At 39.2% G+C, this 19,522-nt stretch overlaps 2 protein-coding genes across 7 annotated transcripts in view; both read left to right on the plus strand.

The window, feature by feature from the left end:
* BDP1 (B double prime 1, subunit of RNA polymerase III transcription initiation factor IIIB) overlaps nucleotides 1-12,461 on the plus strand; it is a 55,832-nt gene extending 43,371 nt beyond the window's left edge. For all 5 annotated transcript variants that reach the window (XM_040539836.1, XM_040539839.1, XM_040539840.1 and 2 more), the window contains exons 36-42: nucleotides 798-858; nucleotides 2,383-2,569; nucleotides 4,010-4,226; nucleotides 5,094-5,136; nucleotides 6,491-6,791; nucleotides 8,129-8,360; nucleotides 10,069-12,461. In XM_040539836.1, the coding sequence (XP_040395770.1) occupies nucleotides 798-858; nucleotides 2,383-2,569; nucleotides 4,010-4,226; nucleotides 5,094-5,136; nucleotides 6,491-6,791; nucleotides 8,129-8,360; nucleotides 10,069-10,197 (1,170 nt within the window). In that variant the 3' untranslated portion in view covers nucleotides 10,198-12,461. The remainder of the gene's footprint in view (nucleotides 1-797; nucleotides 859-2,382; nucleotides 2,570-4,009; nucleotides 4,227-5,093; nucleotides 5,137-6,490; nucleotides 6,792-8,128; nucleotides 8,361-10,068) is intronic.
* A 440-nt stretch (nucleotides 12,462-12,901) lies between these two features.
* Nucleotides 12,902-19,522, plus strand: part of MCCC2 (methylcrotonyl-CoA carboxylase subunit 2) — a 31,611-nt gene continuing 24,990 nt past the window's right edge. Inside the window, exons 1-2 of one of the 2 annotated variants that reach the window (XM_040541493.1) lie at nucleotides 12,902-13,097; nucleotides 17,105-17,171. In XM_040541493.1, the coding sequence (XP_040397427.1) occupies nucleotides 12,960-13,097; nucleotides 17,105-17,171 (205 nt within the window). In that variant the 5' untranslated portion in view covers nucleotides 12,902-12,959. Of the gene's footprint in view, nucleotides 13,253-17,104; nucleotides 17,172-19,522 lie in introns of both variants that reach the window. The other variant, XM_040541492.1, reaches the window with a different exon arrangement.

A 19,522-nucleotide genomic window follows, 5' to 3' on the forward strand; every position in this document is an offset into this window, starting at 1 on the left:
CTCATCCTTTGTCCTACTCTTTTCCATTCATTTCAAAACATAACTAAGTTTTACATTTTCTATTTGACCATGGTAATGTAATCCATTGCTTTGCAGTGGTTTGTGTATCCCAGTTCTAGCATATTTGTGCTAGAGAAGTATTATATTTCTTCATGAGAGAGATTCATTGTCAGTTAACTCAAGGTTTCTAGTGTTGCTTCATACCAGTGTTCATGTACTTACTGTGGAATAGCTGATGGGTAGTAGCTTGTTTCCCCAGTGCAACCTGTAGATGTATCAAGACCCATCTAAGGTTAGACCAGGGTACAAAGACTTTGCTCATATTGAACTGGTAGAGAGTGTGAGAGGAGGCAGCTTGTAGTAGAGTATTCCTGTTCTTAGCAAAGGTGCATGCTATAAAAGACAAAATGTAGGTATGTTGCAGAGCTTGCTGTCTGTCTTTGGCACGCAGTAGTTTTGTAATGGTTGGGGGAATTCATGTTCTTATTGCCACTGAGCAATTTGTTGTGTGAGTCATCAGTGACAGTTGTGCTGTAGGAAGTATAAATTTATTTCAACAAACTATCAATCCAGTGAGCTGCATATAAATTATATATTGCCCAAGTGTTTCTTGTCCTTGACAGGCTAGTATCCTTCACCCTCGATTAGCTAGAAATAAAACCTGACAAAATGTAATTATGATGATGTCATTAGATTTTCTGGCTCTTCAGCATTTGACATGTTTTGTTTGTTTCTTGTTTTCTAGAGTTATTTCTCAGACTTACAAACTTGTTTTATTTCAAATATTTTATTTCTAGAATGAAACGTGTGCTCAGGATTGTCAACAGCAATGTGTAAGCAGCACAGAAGAGACTTCAGGTAGCATGTGCTCATATCTTAAGTCAGCAAAATTCCACACTTGTGTATCTTGCAGTTATGCAAAGATGAATCAACAAAATGAAAATGTTTTTTTATTGACATAGTTAAACAATCTACTTCATAAGCAAAAATAAGAACCCACAGCATAGTGTCGTTCCCCACCCTATCATTACGTTTCATTAACACAAACTAGACTTGGGAACTTTTGGAATGGCACCTTAAGTTTAAATATCAGTGGAAGGGGAACTTCTTGCTCTTTCCTCCCTGCTATGAGATCCTACTGCTTACCATTGCTGGGTTTAGCACTTATTAAAGCACGTTGTGAGCCTCTGATTGACTCACCTGTCAAATGTGAAGGTGGTGGAGGGAGAGAAGCTGTGTAGTTTTCCACTGGCTTAGTGAGCTGTAGTGAGCTCATGGAATTGTCAAGTTGATGCCAGTGTCACAGTTGAGTAAGTAGGTGGACTGGACTGTGCAAGTCCGAGCAAGTGAAAAAAGGAGAAGAGAGGAAGAAAATGGAAGAAAACAGAATTCCCTCTTTACCTGGCAATCAGCTGCTAACTGATTAAAAGTGGTGAAAGGTACCAAGGTAATGGCTACGTGTTGTTAAAACAAATTGAAATGGAGCTGGTTTAGAACCAATACGTGGCTAAGGTATGAGAAAATCAGTGTCAGAAGCCCAAAATAATTTCTTCACATGCAGATTGCAGTCTTCCTGCCAAACTCCTGAGCATGTGCAAAAGGTAGGGTTAATATTTCTTTTTAGGTGTCTGTCATTATGCTTATAAGGGTCTTGGAACAGAGCCTTGTAAATCATATTTAATTAGAAAAAGAACCAAAGTTAGTTAAGATTGGGATAACAGCTTTAAATCATCAAAAATGAGAGCTGTCTTAAGTAACAGAGTAGCACTGTTGATTTCCATTTTTGAAAAACCTTTAAAAATGTTATCTTGTTAAATTCATTCTAAAGGCAGTTGGCAGTTGTCTGTTACTTCCCAGCTTTTTGACTAAATTATTTATATTTCTCATTTATTCAGTTTCTGACTATAATTCTCAGGCCCTCTTCTGCAAGTCAGTGGGGAAAGGAAAAATCTTGAGTTTACCTAAAAAAAAAAATCCAAACTACTCCTGCCACTTCAAAAAGTAACTCTTAATACCTGACAGTAGCATTTAGACACAGAGAACCATTTGACCATTACACAAGTTTAAATGAACAGCAAATTGTTCATTAATACTAGAACACTCATGTTAAAGCCTTCATCTCCAACAGCTATGCTTAATATTCTTCATTATGAATAGTATTAAGGATTTCACTGGAATGAATGAGCTCCAGGGAATGATGATGAGTATCTTGTTTCAGAAGAAAGCAAGCATATTGTCTGAAGGATATCCCCATTGTCTTTTTCGTTGGAGAAACAAGCACCTAAAAGCTAATTATTCAAGGGGGGGCGGTGGGAATGAAGAACAATATGGTTTGAAACATGATTTTTGTTAATTTTTTATTTCACTGGAAAATTATTGTAGTGAATGATGATCGTAGATGTCCAGATGAAGAACAGACATTCATTTTAACATTGGTGGAAATCCCAGCTGACTCAAAAGAATTTGATGCATCTGCTTTGCTGGAACAAACTTCTGAAGCATTACTACCAGCGCCAATAATCATCAGCCCAGAAAATGCAAGTGAAACAAGCCTGACTGAAGTGGAGAGGTAAACGCTTTACTTTTGAGCATCTTAGGTGGAACGCTTTTCGTGAATCTTGATTATCTTTTGAATGTGCGTTACACAGTGAAACTTCTCAAAAGAAGAAATAAATGCAAGACAAAATCATTTTAGTAGGCTGGGCAGAGTCTTAAAAGTGCTTAAATCAGATTGGAGAAAGCTCTTATCAGAGGTTTAAAGTTACTGTTTTAGTTAGTTGGGTTTTTGGTGTCAATGTTAACTTTAATTCTGATCTATTCTTTAGTGTTGATTTTTTTTAAATAAAAGTCATTTATTCAACTGAATTTTATTCTATCATGGATACTTGAAAAGAAAAGTAATTGAAAATGATAAATCTAAGCATGTTTGCATTTTTACAGTACTTTAACAATTTTGTAAAAAAAACCAAACAAAAACAAACAAAAAAAACACAACAAAACAAAACCCTTGAAACTTCTTTTATCAACTGATCTTCCAAATGTTTAGTCTAGATGGCCCTTTGGAGAATATGACAAATGGTAGACAAATTCAGATATTGTTCTCTTGAGTTTGTGCTGTGATTTTAAAGGCAGAAGAGCCTAAAAAGCAAATAAATGAATTCACTCAGTGGAATATTAGCTAGTTGACAGTATTTTGAGACAAAGGGTTTGAGTGTATCTTACAGCAGGAGTGTTCTTCAGTGCGACATAACTGAATTATTTCAACATTACGGTTGAATTAAATCTCCTGTTCAGCTTGGGAAGAAAGAAAAATGTCAAAGGCAAAAAGATTCTGAAGACTAGGAAGTGTTGCTATGTTGTAAAATGTACTACTGTATTAATGTAAGTTCTCAGGTCAAATCTACAGGTGTGATGCAGTTCTCCACCAGTGTGGAGAACTTGAAGGAAAATGTTATTCTCTTAAAGATCTATCCATTCAATAACTAAGAGTGAATTTTTCTGGAACTACTGATGATAGACAGAATTGCTGACAGGCAGAGTTATCTGTCTCACTGTTCTCCTACTGCTATACTTTATTTCCTGGTCTTTGCTGCTTCCTGAGATTTCTCACTCTCTTTTGAGATCGTAGCAGGGGGAGCAGGGAGAGGGTGGGAATGAAGATTCAGCAGCATGTGTAAATAATATTGCATTATGGCATTATTTAGGGCAGTTAATCAATTGACATATTTTTACATTTTATGGAAGTATCAAATTGAGTTCAAACAGAACATCTTCTAAACTAATTAGATGTGACTGTAACTAGCAAATTTCAGTTCGCTAACTTGCCTTAAGGTAGTGCAGCAAAATAGTTCTTCATGGTAAACGGTGCATGTGAAGCCAATACTGGCTTTAAGTAACAAAGAATATCACCAATGATCCATGGGTAATTTCCATAAGGAAGTATTATACAAGGTAAATTTTGGCATTTTTTTTTTTACAGTCACAATAATGATTTTTTCTATATAAACAGCACTGGATCCTTGACAACTGCAGCTCATGAATTTGATGCGTCTTTAAACAGCAATATGGAAACCAAACAACTACAGAATGCATTAGCAGAGCCTGTTCTAAATTTGGTGCAGACAGCTCAAAAAAGGTCAGCAGCTGAGCTTGCAGAGAATGACTTTCCTCCTGCCAAGAAAACTCTGTCTACTATAGTGGAGGGTAACTTCGAAAGCCCTTGTAAGGTGAGAAGGTAGTTTGGTTAGTGTGTCTGTATGCATAGTGTAGATGCTTAACACTTAACTTGTAGTAGAGCATTTTAGCTATGTTTAATGTTTAACAGTACACTTTTAAGCAAGTGATGCTATTACCTGTACAATTTCAAAGGAAAATCAGTATCCATAGATTGCTTTTTATTTTGAACCCTACAGCAGTTTTTAGACTGTTAATTCTAGTATTATTTTTCTGGAGAATCTGTTGGCTCTCAAATATTTTTATTAAGCTTCCTAGTAGGTAGGGTGTTGATATGTTTTATTGTTTGGTTCATTCACCACAGCCTTTCTGACAATTACATTGGAGGAGGGTAAACTTCGGATGTGTATTGGATGACTGGCAGACATTATGATTCCTAGTGGTATCTATTACATGAAGAACTTATTAGATATATTCCTAATGTTTTTTAACTTAGTGGGCACTAGTCTAAAAGAACCTGCAAATTAAAAGAAGCCAGCCTGTATTCAGTTTCCCCCTGTCCTTTTAGAATACTTGTGAGAGTGACTTCCATTAATTTCTGTGAGTAGGTTAGGATTTTGTAGTGCGTCCATTTGAGGGAATGTGTGATAATTTCCCATGTGACTCAGAGAGCTTTTCTAGGAAGGGCTGGATAAAAATCTTACTCGTTCTTTGACCTCTTGTCTTGACCTCTTTGACTTGAGTCATTTTTCATGAGAACACCTTGAAAAGTCTGCTCAGGAAATGAGATAAATGGTGAATGATGCTCTACTGAAGATGTATTCTCTATCAGTCCAGTTCTTAGAAGTGTACATGCACGATGTACCTTTGTCAACTTTCATTGTCTCTTGAATGGTGAAAGAATATGTTTTTTTTAACAGGGTTATTCAACTAAATCCATGAATTCTCCAAAGAGAGCTTCTGGTAGGTAAATTTAAACTTGTAAAAACAAAGTATAACGAATGTAAATGCATGATACATTACAGTTTAATACTTGTTGTCAATGTGCTAAATGGTCCTGTCAGCAGTTACCTAACGTAACAGTTGAATGAAATTTTCACTGTAATACCCTAATACCACAATTTCATGTTTTTGCTATAAACTAATTGTGTTGGTTTATATAGGTGGTTATTAATGGTTAGGAATGGTTCTAAAAGCCTTGCTGTAGTTAGTCTACTCATGAATTACAGGAGATTTTTGGACCAAACGTATTATCTTCTGCTTAGCAAATATTTCCACTTACTGGAGAGTGCTAATAATTAAAGGTCTGAACCGGTGTCTTACCATGCTATGTCAAAATACATTTTTAAAATTTTATTTTGTGTTAGTCTTTAAAAAAATACATTCACAGTTTAATCTGCCTCTGAAGAATCAACAGAAGGAGAGCAGAATTCCTGATGATGTAGTCTTTGATCATCTGAGCCCATGAAGGATTTGGAGAACTACTTCTTTGTCCCGAAATAAACTTGAAAGAGAAATTGTGGAAACTTACACAGCTAGATTGCTAAACTAAGTTCTGTTGTGTGTTGTAAAGGATGTGGGTGGTAAAAACACACTTCCTCAAATTTTTCCCAGCTTTTCCACATAGCATCTGTAAGATTTTACAGACTTTAAAAGTAGACTGTGAACTCTTAATTCGTAGTGGTTTTAAAAAAGAGAACAGCAATGAAAAAAAAAAATAAATTCAGCCCTTCTCTTGTGATGCAAGTCATCTTAACATTACCCCCATCTTTTGGACTGTGGTATTATCATAGAATCATAGACTGATTCGGGTTGGAAGAGACCTTAAAGATCATCTAACTCCAATCCCCTGGCCATTTGCAGGGATGCCACCACTAGATCAGGTTGGCCAAGGCCCCATCCAGCCTGGCCTTGAACACCTCCAGGGATGGGGCATCCACGGCTTCTCTGGGCAACCTCTTCCAGTGCCTCACTCCCTCTGAGTGAAGAATTTCCTCCTATTGTATAGTCTAAATCTATCCTCTTTTAGTTTAAGACCATTTCCCCCTGTCCTATCGTTATCTACCTGAGTAAAGATTCCTTCCCCATCCTATTTATAAGCCCCCTTTAGGTACTGGAAGGCCATGATGAGGTCTCCCCAGAGCCTTCTCTTCTCCAGACTGAACATCCCCAGCTCTCTCAGCCTTTCTTCATAGGAGAGGTGCTCCTCCTGCTCTCTGATCATCTTTGGTAGCCCTCCTCTGGGCTCTAACAGGTTATCATTGAAAGAACTAACTGAAGTTTTTGAATAACACTGAATAACTCAACTCTTTTACAGGGAATCCTTTTCAAAAAACAGAGGATTCAGCAAAGAAAAAGGTACTTACTTCTGTGTTGGTGTCCAAGTCTATGTCACTCGGACCCCTAGGTGAGAGAAGTCAGCATGAAACTTTGGAGAATTTAGGTAAAGCATCATTTGAGAATTCAGAATTTGAGCAGGAAGAAGAGGTGATATCTAGAGTAACCTGCAGCAGAAAAGCAGAAACAAGTGGGCAAGGAAAACTAGGAGATGTGCATGAACCTGCACAGTTGGAAACTTCTGGAAGTCTAACAGAATCTTCAAAAACTCCATTACTCAGGTATTTACGGAATAATATTTTTATCAGCCTTTTCTGTTAAAAAGACATTGTTTCCATATTGAGTTTCTGGTATCATTTTTCCACTTTATATTAAAAGGGCAGTACCCTTGTTTGTGACCATCCTGGGTAAGAATTATAGTATCTTATCTTCTTCAGCAAATTAAATAGGATCAAACTGTCTCCTTTGAAATTTGATGTATTTTAGTCATTAAGTGAGCAGATACACCAAGGGACACTACTGGTATATGTTATATCTATGTAGACATTAACAGATGCCTCTTGTGAGGGAGACATCTGTTGGCTCTGATACTCATTTAGGATAATTGTCATTTTCCTTAGCTCAGTCTATGCTTGGATATATGTACCTCTCCATTTGTTTTGATTCTTGTCCTTCTGCCAATAAAATTTATTATTGGTATAGCACTCATACACTAGATTTCTAGGCCTAACTTAAGATGCACCATTTCCCCAAAGGAGTTTCAAGCCTGACGGCTCAAAAGAAATTGTTCTCATTGGTCTGTCAAAGTGTTTGGATTATGTTTGGTTTTTTAATATACCCTTCTACAGTGTTTAAGTGTTTGAGTTCCTGCTGTCTATTGCACTTGTGCTCACTGGTCTCAGCTGTGGTGCTCCACTGGTCTGTCCTGATCCTGTTGTTTATTCTTTCGTTATATTTGTGACTAACAAAATTGGTTATTTGTACCTCGGATTTCCACAGTAACTGGGTAGTGATGCATTAAAATTAAGAATCCTTGCCTTAGGGTTTACTTCCTAATTTGTAAACTCTTTGCAACATAAGAAGTAGCTTTGATACTCTGTACCTCCATCATCACTGTGATTTCTTCCCTGTTTTTGTACAGAAGTTTGATTACTAGGTATAATGCTGACAATACTCTGAAACCCAGCAGCAGGGAGTCTTCTTTCTGTGGTCTAAAATAGTCTGCTGTAGCCCCATTGTCGAGAATCAGGTTTCTTTTTTTCACTGATGACACAGAGGGTGCTCTTTTTCTTTCTTCATGCCTAAGTCTCTGTTCCTCTTGGGATCTCTTTCTGAAGATTCGGTAGTTTTTTACAGGCTTTAGCTTAGTGACAAATGGTAGGTTCCTGTTCTAAGGGTTGGAGGTCCTAGTTTCTGTAGTGCTTCGTAAAACTCCTCATGTGACAAATTACTCAGTAGTAAAAACAGCCTGTCTTGGAATAACTTTCTGTTTCTTAGAATTTTCATGCGCATCTGAGGTGTGTGTTTGCTCTGTAATGAACTGGACCCCTGCTACACTATTTATATATTGCTTTAATGGAGCAATCTATGACATTCTGACTCTATTTGTTTTGAATAGGGGTGGACGAAAACCATTTGGATTTTTATCTTTAATTTGCAAAAAAAGTAGTTCTGATTCTGCAGAAGATACCAAGGGGAGTAGAGGAAAGATCCAGAAACCACAGATTGCGACCCTGAAGCGAAATCAGAAAAAAAACACTCCATCCAGTAAGGAATCTTGTTCCCTTCCCTCTACAAGCACATCATCATCTGTGGAGTATGAGGACATAACTGCTGATGCTGTAGTTACGGTATGTTTGCTTCTGAATGTCCTTTCAATTTTGAGATATGAAGAACAATGAATTAGTTGTTTCAGAAGTGAGTAGGTGGGTGTACAGTGTTCAAGTTTGGAGAGAGATCTGTCTCAGTTAATAAATAGATCCTAACTTGTGCATGTCAAGGAAACTTACAAAGGAACTAAGTTGTTTTTTTTCTGTGCACATACATCTATGAATGTTTTGGTTTCTCTGAGAGTTGTAGCCCATTATTCTATTCTGTTACATTTGCAGAAGTTGCAGAAGGTTTGTACATTCCTTCAAGATTTGGGTGAAGCTGTAAGGGCTTCTGCTGATAACTGTTTATGTGTGTATGCATGATAATTTTCATCTGGTGAAGTTTTGACTTTGAATTATCTTGTAGAATCATAGAATCATTGAGATTGGAAAAGACCTCCAAGATCGGCTGGTCCAACCATCACCCTGCTACCAGTGTCACCCACTAAACCACTTCCCTAAGCACCAGGTCCAGCCTTTCCTTGAACACTCCCAGGGACGGTGATGTCACCACCTCCCTGCGCAACCCGTTCCAATGCTTGACTGCTCTTTCTGAGAAGAAATGTCTCCTCATTTCCAACCTAAACCTTCCCTGGTGCAACTTGAGGACATTCCCTCTAGTCTTATCACTAGTTATCTGCAAGAAGAGGCTGACCCCCAGCTCCCCACACCTTACTGTCAAGTAGTTGCAGAGAGCAATAAGGTCTCTTCTGAGCCTCCGCTTCTCCAAACTAAACAACCCCAGGTCCCTCAGCTGCTCCTCACAGGACTTGTGTTCCAGGCCCTTCACCAGCTTTGTGCTAGCCCTTCTCTGGAAAAGCTCCAGGGCCTCGATGTCCTTCTTGTAGTGAGGGGCCCAAAACTGAGCATAGTACTCAAGGTGCAGCCTCACCAGAGCAGAGTACAGGGGGACGATCACCTCCCTGGTCCTGCTGGCTACACTGTTCCTGATACAAGCCAGGAAGTCGTCGGCCTTTTTGGCCACCTGGGCACACTGCTGGCACATGTTCAAGTGAGCATCAGTCAGCATCCCCACATCCTTTTCCTCTGCACAGCTTTCGAGCCACTCCACCCCAAGGCTGTAGCACTGCACGGGGTTGTGACCAAAGCGCAGGACCCAGCACTTAGCCATGTTGAACCTCATCCCCCTGGCCTCTGCCCATCGACCCATCCTGCCCAGGTCCCTCTGCAGGGCCTTCCTACCCTCTGGCAGATCAACACTTCCCCCCAGCTTGGTGTTGTCTGCAAACAATTCCCTCATCCAAATCATCAATAAAAATATTAAAGAGGATGGGCCTCAACACTGACACTTGGGGAACAAATTGCAGAAATAGTCCTCTGTTTTAACTGAAACCCATAGCAAATATATGAAGTCAAATAAAAGGGATTGACTGCTGTCCAGTACATGGTCTATCTCAAAATATTAATCAGCTTTTCCTGCAGAAATATTCCTGGTGTTAGTTAGCAGAGGATGAGAAAGGAGTCTACTTGTTTTCCTTTTTCCAGTAATTCCTATTTTTTAATCTAAACTTCCTGTCTGAATAGGAAGCACAAGCAGATGTATCTACATATGCTTATACACATGTATGTATGTGTGTATGTATATATGTTCGTGTACGTATGTGTGTATATATAGGTATGTAAACAGATTAAGACTGTTAAGAGTACCCTTTTCTTTTTCTATTAGGTTCCAAGTAACGAACCATCTCAGAAGCCCCCCCTTTGTGCTAAAGATCCAAAGAAGGAAGAAGAGCCCACCAGAATCTCTGAGTATTTTTTCAGTGACATCTTTATGGAAGTAGATGACTCAGAATAGCAAATTGGCTTTATAAAAATTGTGGGATTTTAGTACAACAGCAAGAAATTATTTTTAAAAGTCTGTGCTTGTTCTATTGCTTGTTGTGCCAAACTTACCATCAGCCAAGCTATTGTTAGTAAACTTCCCTGAAGATGGAATCAATTTCTTCCAAAGTGACCTGGATACTTTTAAAATGTTAGTGTAACCTAAACTACTACATTGATGCCATTGGATGGACCAGTGGCTTAATTTTCCCTTGTTTAGATGTTGATAAATGGGTGCATGGCTGTCTTCCAGAAAAGTGTGATGCAAAAAATGCTTATTCTTGTGACAAGGATCCCTTTGGACTATAATGCTAAAGCTTGTGGTACTGGTTATACAAGTTCTTTACTTCTTTTTGTGAAGTATGCTATAGTAGTATGTTAGAAGGAGGAATGAACCTTTTATATATAGTGTAATCTCTGTAGATCAGGATGCAAATACTGAAAGTAGCATAGTAAATACATAGATACGTTCATCACTGCAGTTATTTTCATTAGCATCTCCAAACTACGTATTTTTATATTTAAGAAGTCTTGCATAAATTAAAAGACCCTAACCTGAAAAGCCAAATGGTTTTGTTTCCTTTAAAGTGTATAGAGGAAAACCCTGAAAAACATGCTTCATTTACTGAGTGATGCTACACAATGTAAATCTTTGCAACTGTCCTACTGGAGTGAGAGGAAGAGGTTAATGTTTCCCAATATACATGATAATTTCCTTCCAAATTCGAAAACAAGGGTTTGGATACCATTTCTTTTCCTTGTTTTTACATATAGGTGTATATATCTGTACCACTGTCCTTTGTTTCACTTGTGTAAATTAGCACAAACAGAACTAAATTTAAACCACGACTGGACAGTGAGGTTGCTTTAAGGATTTGCTGCTTGGAAGCAGTTGAATTTGAATGGCTTTCCCCATGTTCCTGGATTACTTGTACTGTAACTCAATGGCATAGCTTGAGATTTTGGTGTAATTGTTTACTTGCTTAGGAAGAAGATTGTCTTGATGAAATAAGAAAGTTCTTTGAGTCTCATAAAGCCAGGTGGTCAATGAAAGGTGAAATACTCATTCTCAAACTTCATTACACAATGAGTGTGTAGATTTAAGTAGTCTAACTTTCTCGTGATACTTGCAAGTATCTCGTGAAACAGCAAGTCCTTTTGCAAAAGAAATGATCATAAAAGAGAAACTTTGAAACTGTATTTGTCCTATTTCCAGTTTTGGACTGGTTATTCATTGACTGGCAAATATTTTCATATAAGTATCTACTTAATTTTGAAATACTTCATGAAGTTTGAGAATGTTCGCCTTTTCAGAAATTACTGGCAAGGCTTATGAAAGAGCCTTTAAAACTTTATCAATAAGGAAAAATGCACAAAAAAATTACTGCTACTGCAAATTGCTATACTAGGACATATGGCACTAGCAACAGCATCTTGTTGATGTGATAAAGAGGCTGATATTCCAAGTAGAAAGTAACTTACTGGAAAGCATATTGTCAAAAGAAAAAGAAAAAAAAAAGACAAATCTACTACCACCACCACCAGAGTTTCTGCTCAGACAGTATCATGTGCTCTGCCTAATCCATTTAACTTGAAATGTTTATCTAAGTATTGTCTTACTGTAAATATTATGAAATAGGTTAATGTATACATTAAGCTCAATGTATTGTATATCTTGTAGATATTTCATTTAAGCAAGTTCTTAGTTCCTAATAGATGTGGCATGTTTCAATCACTTGCACTGGCATAGCCTAAACATAGGTTTGTGGGGAGTTGGCTATGAAATAATTGCCCTAAGTACTTTCTAAAGTGATACCCATTCTATATTTTGTTGCATATATTTTAGCTTGCATTCACATTATAAGATAAAAATAATTATTTCATTACCAATATTTAAGGTGCCTTATCTACCTTGTTAATTGGGGTACAGTTGTTTTCCCTGCAGTAAACCACGTGCACTTTGTTAGAGGAATTTTTTTTAAAGAACAAATTTAATTTGAATTGAGATGAGACAACTCTGTGTTCTGTTTTATGCAAGTTTTGTAATGGTGGGGGATGTAAGAAAGGAATTGTGAAATCTCAATGCCGATTAGTTGTAGCATTTTTACAGAGATGTGGCACAAGACTGCTTTGCTTGAAGACGCATCCGACACCGGTATTACTGCATATGAGCTTTCTGTTTCAAAGAAAGTTGTCATATTGTATATGTAAATTATGTGAATAAATTATTTTATATTACCTGTGTTTGTTGGAATATTTATTGCCATTTCTAAATGCTTATATGTATAAAGAGTTGAAAGTATGGGTTCAACTTCTGCTTCGCACTGTGCTGCATGCAGGCACGTTTGCATGGGGGAAGCAGATGAATACACTTCATCTTATTTTGTTGTTGGCTTTCTGTCTGGGGTGCGGCTTTATTTCCCTTCTCTTTACGCAACAGGCTCTCTCCTCTCAGCCCCCGCAGCTCTACCGACGGCAGCAGCCCCTCCTCGCCCACCCTTTCTCTCTCTCTGTCTCTCTCCCTTCCGCACACAGGCCAAAGGACGGAGCCAGGCTCGGGTCTGAGCCGGGTCCAATCCGGGCCAGTGCTGTGGCCGCCGCCTGCCCGCTGAGGAGCCCGGCGGGGCGGGCGGCTCGGGGCCGCGCTCTGCTCATTGGCTGCGGCGGGGGGAGTGGCGGCGGCGGGCCCGGGACGGCCCGGCACGGCTCGGCTCGGCTGGGCTGCGCTTCGCCGCCATGCTGCTGGGCCCACGGCGGCTGCTGCGCCCATGGCGGCTGCTGCGTCGCGCCGCCGCCCGCCCTGCCCGCGCGTACCGCGGCGACGCGGTGGCAGCCGTGGGCTCGCGGCCCGACGCGGGCTCCGCGCTCTACCAGGTAGGCCGGGCCCCCGCCGCCGGGCCGCAGGCCGCACGCCGGGACCGGGACTGAGCCGCCGCCCGCTGTCCCCGCTCGGTCGCCCCGTGTCACGCGTGGGCCTGCAGGTGGCGGCCCCGGTGTCGGGGAAGCGCCCTGCCCGCCGCCCTCCGCCGGTGAGGGGCTGAGGGAGGAGGGCAGAGGGGGTCCCTCAGCGTTTAAAAGCGCCGTGCAAAAAGGGCATGGGTCTGTACCATCTTCCGTCTCGCTGTGGGTTTCTTTTTGACATTCATCTTAATCCGAGTGCCTGTTTGTGCTGTTATTTTCAGCGTTGAGGAGCTGATCGATACTGTACTAATGAGGAGGAGACGGGGAGTTTGCAGGCAGTTGAAGGAGGTCTCTGGTGATTTCAGAGCTGGAAACTTTCTTCTGTTTGCAAACTAGTTCCTGAGTTGGAGGCAGGTGAAATATTACAAAGTCAAGTGTGTGCCTCCAGAAAGCTGGGTACCAGCGGAAAGAATCATCCCTGGAGGAGGAGGAGGAGAAACAAGTGGAATTACAGTCTTCTTTATGGAGATAACAGCACCCGTGTCTGGTGTAAATTGATTTATTTTAGTGGGGCATTATTAGCATCTTCGCATTGAGGATAAAAATCGTGTTTACAGTTAGGCTGAAAATAATGTAGTTTTAGGTGTGGATCAAAACTGATAGGAAGACACACATCTGTTTTAAAATTTGTTCCAAGCAAAATAACAACAAGTGAAGCAACAGCTTGTACTCTCACAGAAATATTTCCTTTAGTTCTGTGTTTAGTTTTGCAGAAACTAAACGTTGGGACAGAACTTAGGTGACAGAAACTTGTGTGGAACTTTAGTATGTATATATACAAAGCTTGTACATATGAAGTATGTGTGTATGTTTGTGTGCGTATGTTCACATCTACAAACCGAAAAAAAAAAAGTAATAATGTGTTTACTCAGCTAAGCTGAGTAAAGTAACTTTTTCTGAGAGAAGTAACTTTTTCTAGGATACATTTTTACTTTTTTTTAATTAATGTTCATGAGTTTTGGCAGCAGTTTCCAATGGGACATTATGACAGGAAAAGTTTGGGTGGCTATGCTAGACAAGCCCACTTACTTGGATACATCTGGTACGTCATTCAAGCAGTGAGGTTCCTAATAGTGTTAGTATTTGGTAGAAATAATTATAATTAGTAGACTAGTGTAAATGTGCGTGGTGCTTTACAAACACAAAGAGCTGGTGTCCATACTGTGAGGTACTTAACCATCTGAAATAAGTGTAATACAGGGAGTAGCAGTGCAAACACAAGAAGGCATAACAATATGTGATAAAGGTCTTGCCTCCTTCAGCTAATGTTTGCTTTTCTGGCTGTGAATTCAGCTAGACAGGCTGGCCTTCATAATGTAAACTGTCAAACCAGACAGGTAAAAATGTAATTTAAAAATGAGTTAGTCTAAGTTCTAGAAAATAGAGGAGAGTCTATGTAAAGATTCTAAAGATTAGCTCTTACTGCTCCTTACCTTGTGTAGCAATAATTCAGCTCATATAGTAGCTGTAGGATTAGTCTGTAACTTTGGCTTCTAGATTTTGCTTTATAGTTCCAGGGAACCCTCATATTAATAGCAGAATTTTACAGAACTGACTGGTGCAGAGGCTGGTTTCCAGAAAGAACTTGTTGCCTTTTTGACATCAGTTAGTAAAGAGCTTATTAGTAGAAATAATAGGTTTGGTTCTGAAGGGAGCCATTTATTCAAAAATCCATAGTAAGATTTGAAAACATCTTGACTTCACCGTTGTAACATACAATGATGTCGTGTTGTGGTTGACGACGTGAAAGGTAAGGTTAGAAATTAACTGAATTTAACTCAAATATTGGGATGCAATGGTTTTCATAGCTGGTGTAAAAAATCTTTTCACAGTTTTTCATGTAGGAGAATAGCTAAAGCAGCTGCCAGGAGCCGTTAATTCGGAATTGGATAAGTGAGCCTGCAACTGGGGTTGCTACAACCCTTTTAATTTCCTCTGCCATTTTTAGCTGCATTTTTTCCTATGTTAAAGGTGATCTTTAAATCTCAGTGCTGTCAAAAAAGGTGAGTGTGTGTGGAGGAAACAGGCTGACTGAACAAGGAGAAACAGGGAAAATTGTTTTGTGTGCAATGCTGGGAAACGAGTCCGCTAGACAAGCTGAACACTCACACATACAGTAACATTGGATCTTGTAACAACTGCAGATTTTTAGTACAAAGTTAAAATGTCTTTCTTACCGACTTTTACAGGGGAAAAAAGTAGTTGTAAGCAGTCTTCTGAAGGTCTGAAATCAGGCTTTGCTTTCTTCATTGGTGAGTGGTTGTGTGTGTGGCTGCAGTTGCTGTCCATAGTATCTCCGAGGAGTGCTGGAGTCCCGTTAACGAGACGCAGCTTGCTATGTACTTATTTCTCTGTGTTGCTGCGAATGATGGTAAAACTGTCAGTAAGTCATTCCCCTGTGATTTCACAGCTTAGGAGAAAACAAACAAACAAACAAACAACAAAACAACACAAAACAGTTGTAGAGGTAGGTGCTGGGTCTGTGCGGAGCGTGGGTCAGGGAGAAGGACTGAAGCATCAAAGGAGGAGTAGCGTGCTGGAACAGACAACACAGCCTTACAAGCGAAGGAGGGGACGCAGAGTTTGGTGACTTCCCTGTCCCTGTCTCCTGGGGCTGCAGGGCAGCTCCACAGGCAGGTAGCGTTCTGCTGTCATCTTCCTGGGAAGCACTGGGTGCTCCCTGGGCACCGGGTGCAGGCTGAGCCCTGCTGCCTGCAGCATTCAGTGGCAACCTGCTTCCCCAGGCACAGGGGCTGACTTGCTGCCCGCCCTGTGTACCAGGGGGGAAATCCCCAAGACCTGCTTTCTTCTGACACATTTTTACCGTTCAGTAGGATATTTTCTATCTCTTTGTAGCAATTGTAAAGGGAGAGAAATGTTTTCTTTTTAAAGTCCTTCTGTCCACCTAAAATGGTTTGAATCCAAAGCGCCTGTACCTGTTTTCATTCTCTTTGCCCTTCACCACGTGGTGCCTTTCTGTGATTAAGACAGAGCTAAACAAAGCTATTTAAACCACAACACTTGCTGCTTCCAGGGAAAACCCCAGTTCTGAGTGTTCAAGTCTGAATATGAAGTTTCCAGATTGATTTTTCTGTAGACTTTAAAGTCTTCTATACGGCAATTAGACAAGACAGTATGATTTCTTTGGGCAACAATTAATGTATCTCTTTGCTTTGTTGCGGTTATACTTTTCAAAGCAGTTATGTAGTTCTTCATGTGTCTGAAAAGCCAAGTTAAGGTTGACTAACACGTTCTAATTCTGAAGAAATGGTAAAAACAGCTGTAATGATCAAACAGAGTTTTGGATATTTCTGCAGTGGAGCTCAGTACTGGTTTACTCATGTAAAAAGCTGCAAAAGTCTGTTTTCATAGACGAATATTGCCTAGAAGACCAGTCTTTTTGGTTTTGCAAAGCTTTGTTTTCTCTTTACGTTCTACTTAAACAATAAGAATATAGAAATTGTTTACCAATTTCTATTCAGTCTAGGTCATTCATCTTTCTGTAGAAGAGACATAGCAGCAATTAATTTGAGTCTCCATGATGTTTTGTTTTACAAAATTAGATTTGTAAAAGGCAAACAAACCTGTAACAAAACATTAACAAAACCTGAAAAATAACATTTCAACTCTGTAGTGACTAATTCTGGTAATGGTTCATTAAATTTAGAACTGACCTTTTACAATTCAAACACATTCAGTGTTTTTGTGAAGGTTGCTTACTAAATGTTTTGGGATGCCTGAGGAAAGCCGACACACAGGTAGAAATTTTATTACTTTAAAGACAGTGCAGAACAAGAATTTAATAAGGTAGATTGAAACTTTGAAGAGAAATAAATTTTGTGCACTAATTTCTGTGTTTCTTTATTCAAGCATAGCACTGTCACTCTTGGTTAAACTTGAAACATTTTTCCCCTACTTAGGAAAACTATGAACGAATGAAAGCACTGGTAAAGGAACTCCAAGAACAAGCAGAAAAAATCAGATTAGGTAAGTATGCTAGTCCAGATTTTAGAATACTTGTTTAAACTAGTCCTAAAATAGATGTTTTTCTTTAAATTATTACTATTTTTCCCATTAATCAGTTCATTCAGACACAACATTAGGTGGATTGTGGTAGTCATACTGAAGTTTAGGTCATCTGTCTGCATCTAGGTGCTATCTTTCGTCAGCTGAAAACTTTAAAGGGTTTATGTCCACATTAGCTTGGTTCAAAATATTGGTGTTTTTTTCAAAGTAATTCGGTTTAAGTAAGAAAAAGAGTCTTTAACATTGGCATTTATTTGTTTATCACAATATTTAGTGTTAATACATTTTTTTGCCAACAGAATATCACAGAAATATCCTAATGCAGCAAGTCCATAAATTAGTGGAAAAGGACAATAAGTTAAAGTAAGGTTGATATAATAAAACAGAAGACTAATTTCCTTGCTAGAGAGGCAAAAAGTAAGCAAAATATATAGTGAAAACTGGATATTTAGAGCTGTTCCATTTTTAAGCAGTCTTTGTAATCAATGGAAAGTATGTTTCTTTAATGAATTTAATGGCAGTATTTTTGAAATAGATAGGACTGTTAACAAAAGGTTTTTGCTCATGCCCTTTCCTCTTCACCTGCTTCTTTGCTTCATCCTCTGCTGCCTGCTTTTATAAAAGCTTGGTTTGGTAAATGTACTACTGTTCAAGTTGTGTGTTAGTTTCTTCACTTTCAAAGGGGGTTTACAAAGACCTCTGTTGTAGTTTTGCTGGCAAAAAAAAAAAAAAAGCAAATCTGTACTGTTTTAGAAGATTGAAACCTGTGTTTCAGGTTTCATCTTGACTGATAGGACTACCCGAATTAATTACGATTGACTGAGAAATACAAAATAAAATGGTTTATCAAAGCTAAACTGTGCTTCCTGAGATCAAGCATGTAGCTTTAATTCTTACCTTCTTGTGTGTGTCATGATAGTATGCTGTTTCCTATGTAATGCACCTGCTTGTACAACTTTGGAACAGAGCACATTTAAGAGTATGGGTTTAATATTCTTCGTTGTTTGCTATGTAATGAAGCTCAAGGACTTCATAAGGCTGTGCTGAATCCCATAGACTCCGTGTGTCTCTTATGGGTGTAGAGACTGTAACAGGACAAGAACATGGTCCTCTTCTGCATCTCAGTAAGGGAGCTCTGTCACAAAGTTTATATGTATTTTGAGAGTGTGATCAAGTGAGATTGCTTTGCCTGTCATGCAGGTATACAAGAATCACAGAATCATTCAGGTTGGAAAAGACCTCTAAGATCATCTAGTCCAACCAAGAAGAATTGGATACTTAGACTGAATACTTTTGAGGGATAACTGCAACATCTTTTTCTTTCTAAGAGCTGTCATTCAGAGAATGAGCTCTTGCCAGAAGTCTTTGTAATGTATATTTCATTATTTGTTGCTCTGGTGGGTAGGTCTGTTGTAATCCCATATCACATTCTCCTGTGTAATACCAATCTGTGTAACAGGAAGTTCCGTGCCACCAAAAAATGTATGGGCTGTAAAAAAATTACAGCAGGTGGATTTCTGATGACAAGCAAAATAATTTTACAACTGAGATACTTCTAGTATTTGTGACTGGCAGGAATCATAACCAATCCACAGTCACACTGAAGTCTTTATAGACATTGCTGTAGAGGAGAAATTGAACAGGAGATTTCAAGTTAAACACCTCCAACCTTTTTTCGGTGTTGGGGAGACTGCTTCAGAAAGGAGTCTAGCGTAGGGTAGAGTGAACCTCTTGATCCTGAAAGAGAAATGTTCAACAGAATGGCTATAGGGCCTGGAGGGCAAGCATTTAGGATTAGCATGTGAAGAGGGGGTATGCACAGAGATGAGAAAAATCACAGGATGGAAAATGATTCTTGCAGCAGCACTGTAAGTGTAAATGAGAAAGGCAAGATGGTTTCTGCTAAGGTCAGAGAAAATGTTGTGGTAATCATGATGTGGGATGTTGAGAACTTGGATGAGAGTATTAGCTCTGTGGGTGGATATGAAAGGTTGTATCTTAAGAGACCTGTGCAGAAAGAATGTGCGAGATTTAGACTTAGGCTGCATATACAGACCTAATGAACAGACTGAATCAGAAATAATCTGCGGGCTTTCTGGCCTGCCTTATAGGTAGGAAATGATATTCATAGTGGTCAAAGAAGGAGGTAAGAGGGATGGCTTGACAGGTAGGCTTAAAAGCTCTGTTTCAGCAATGCTTAGCTAACAAAGAAATCTAGAAGTCTCAGGAGAAATGCTAGCAAAATAACACCTGCTTTATTTTGGACAAGGGGAGACAATTTTAGAGTGATGAGGCAGATCAGTGATCTGTCT

This window comes from Cygnus olor, chromosome Z, assembly GCF_009769625.2.
Source record: "Cygnus olor isolate bCygOlo1 chromosome Z, bCygOlo1.pri.v2, whole genome shotgun sequence".
In the NCBI taxonomy this organism is placed as follows: Eukaryota; Metazoa; Chordata; class Aves; order Anseriformes; family Anatidae; genus Cygnus; species Cygnus olor.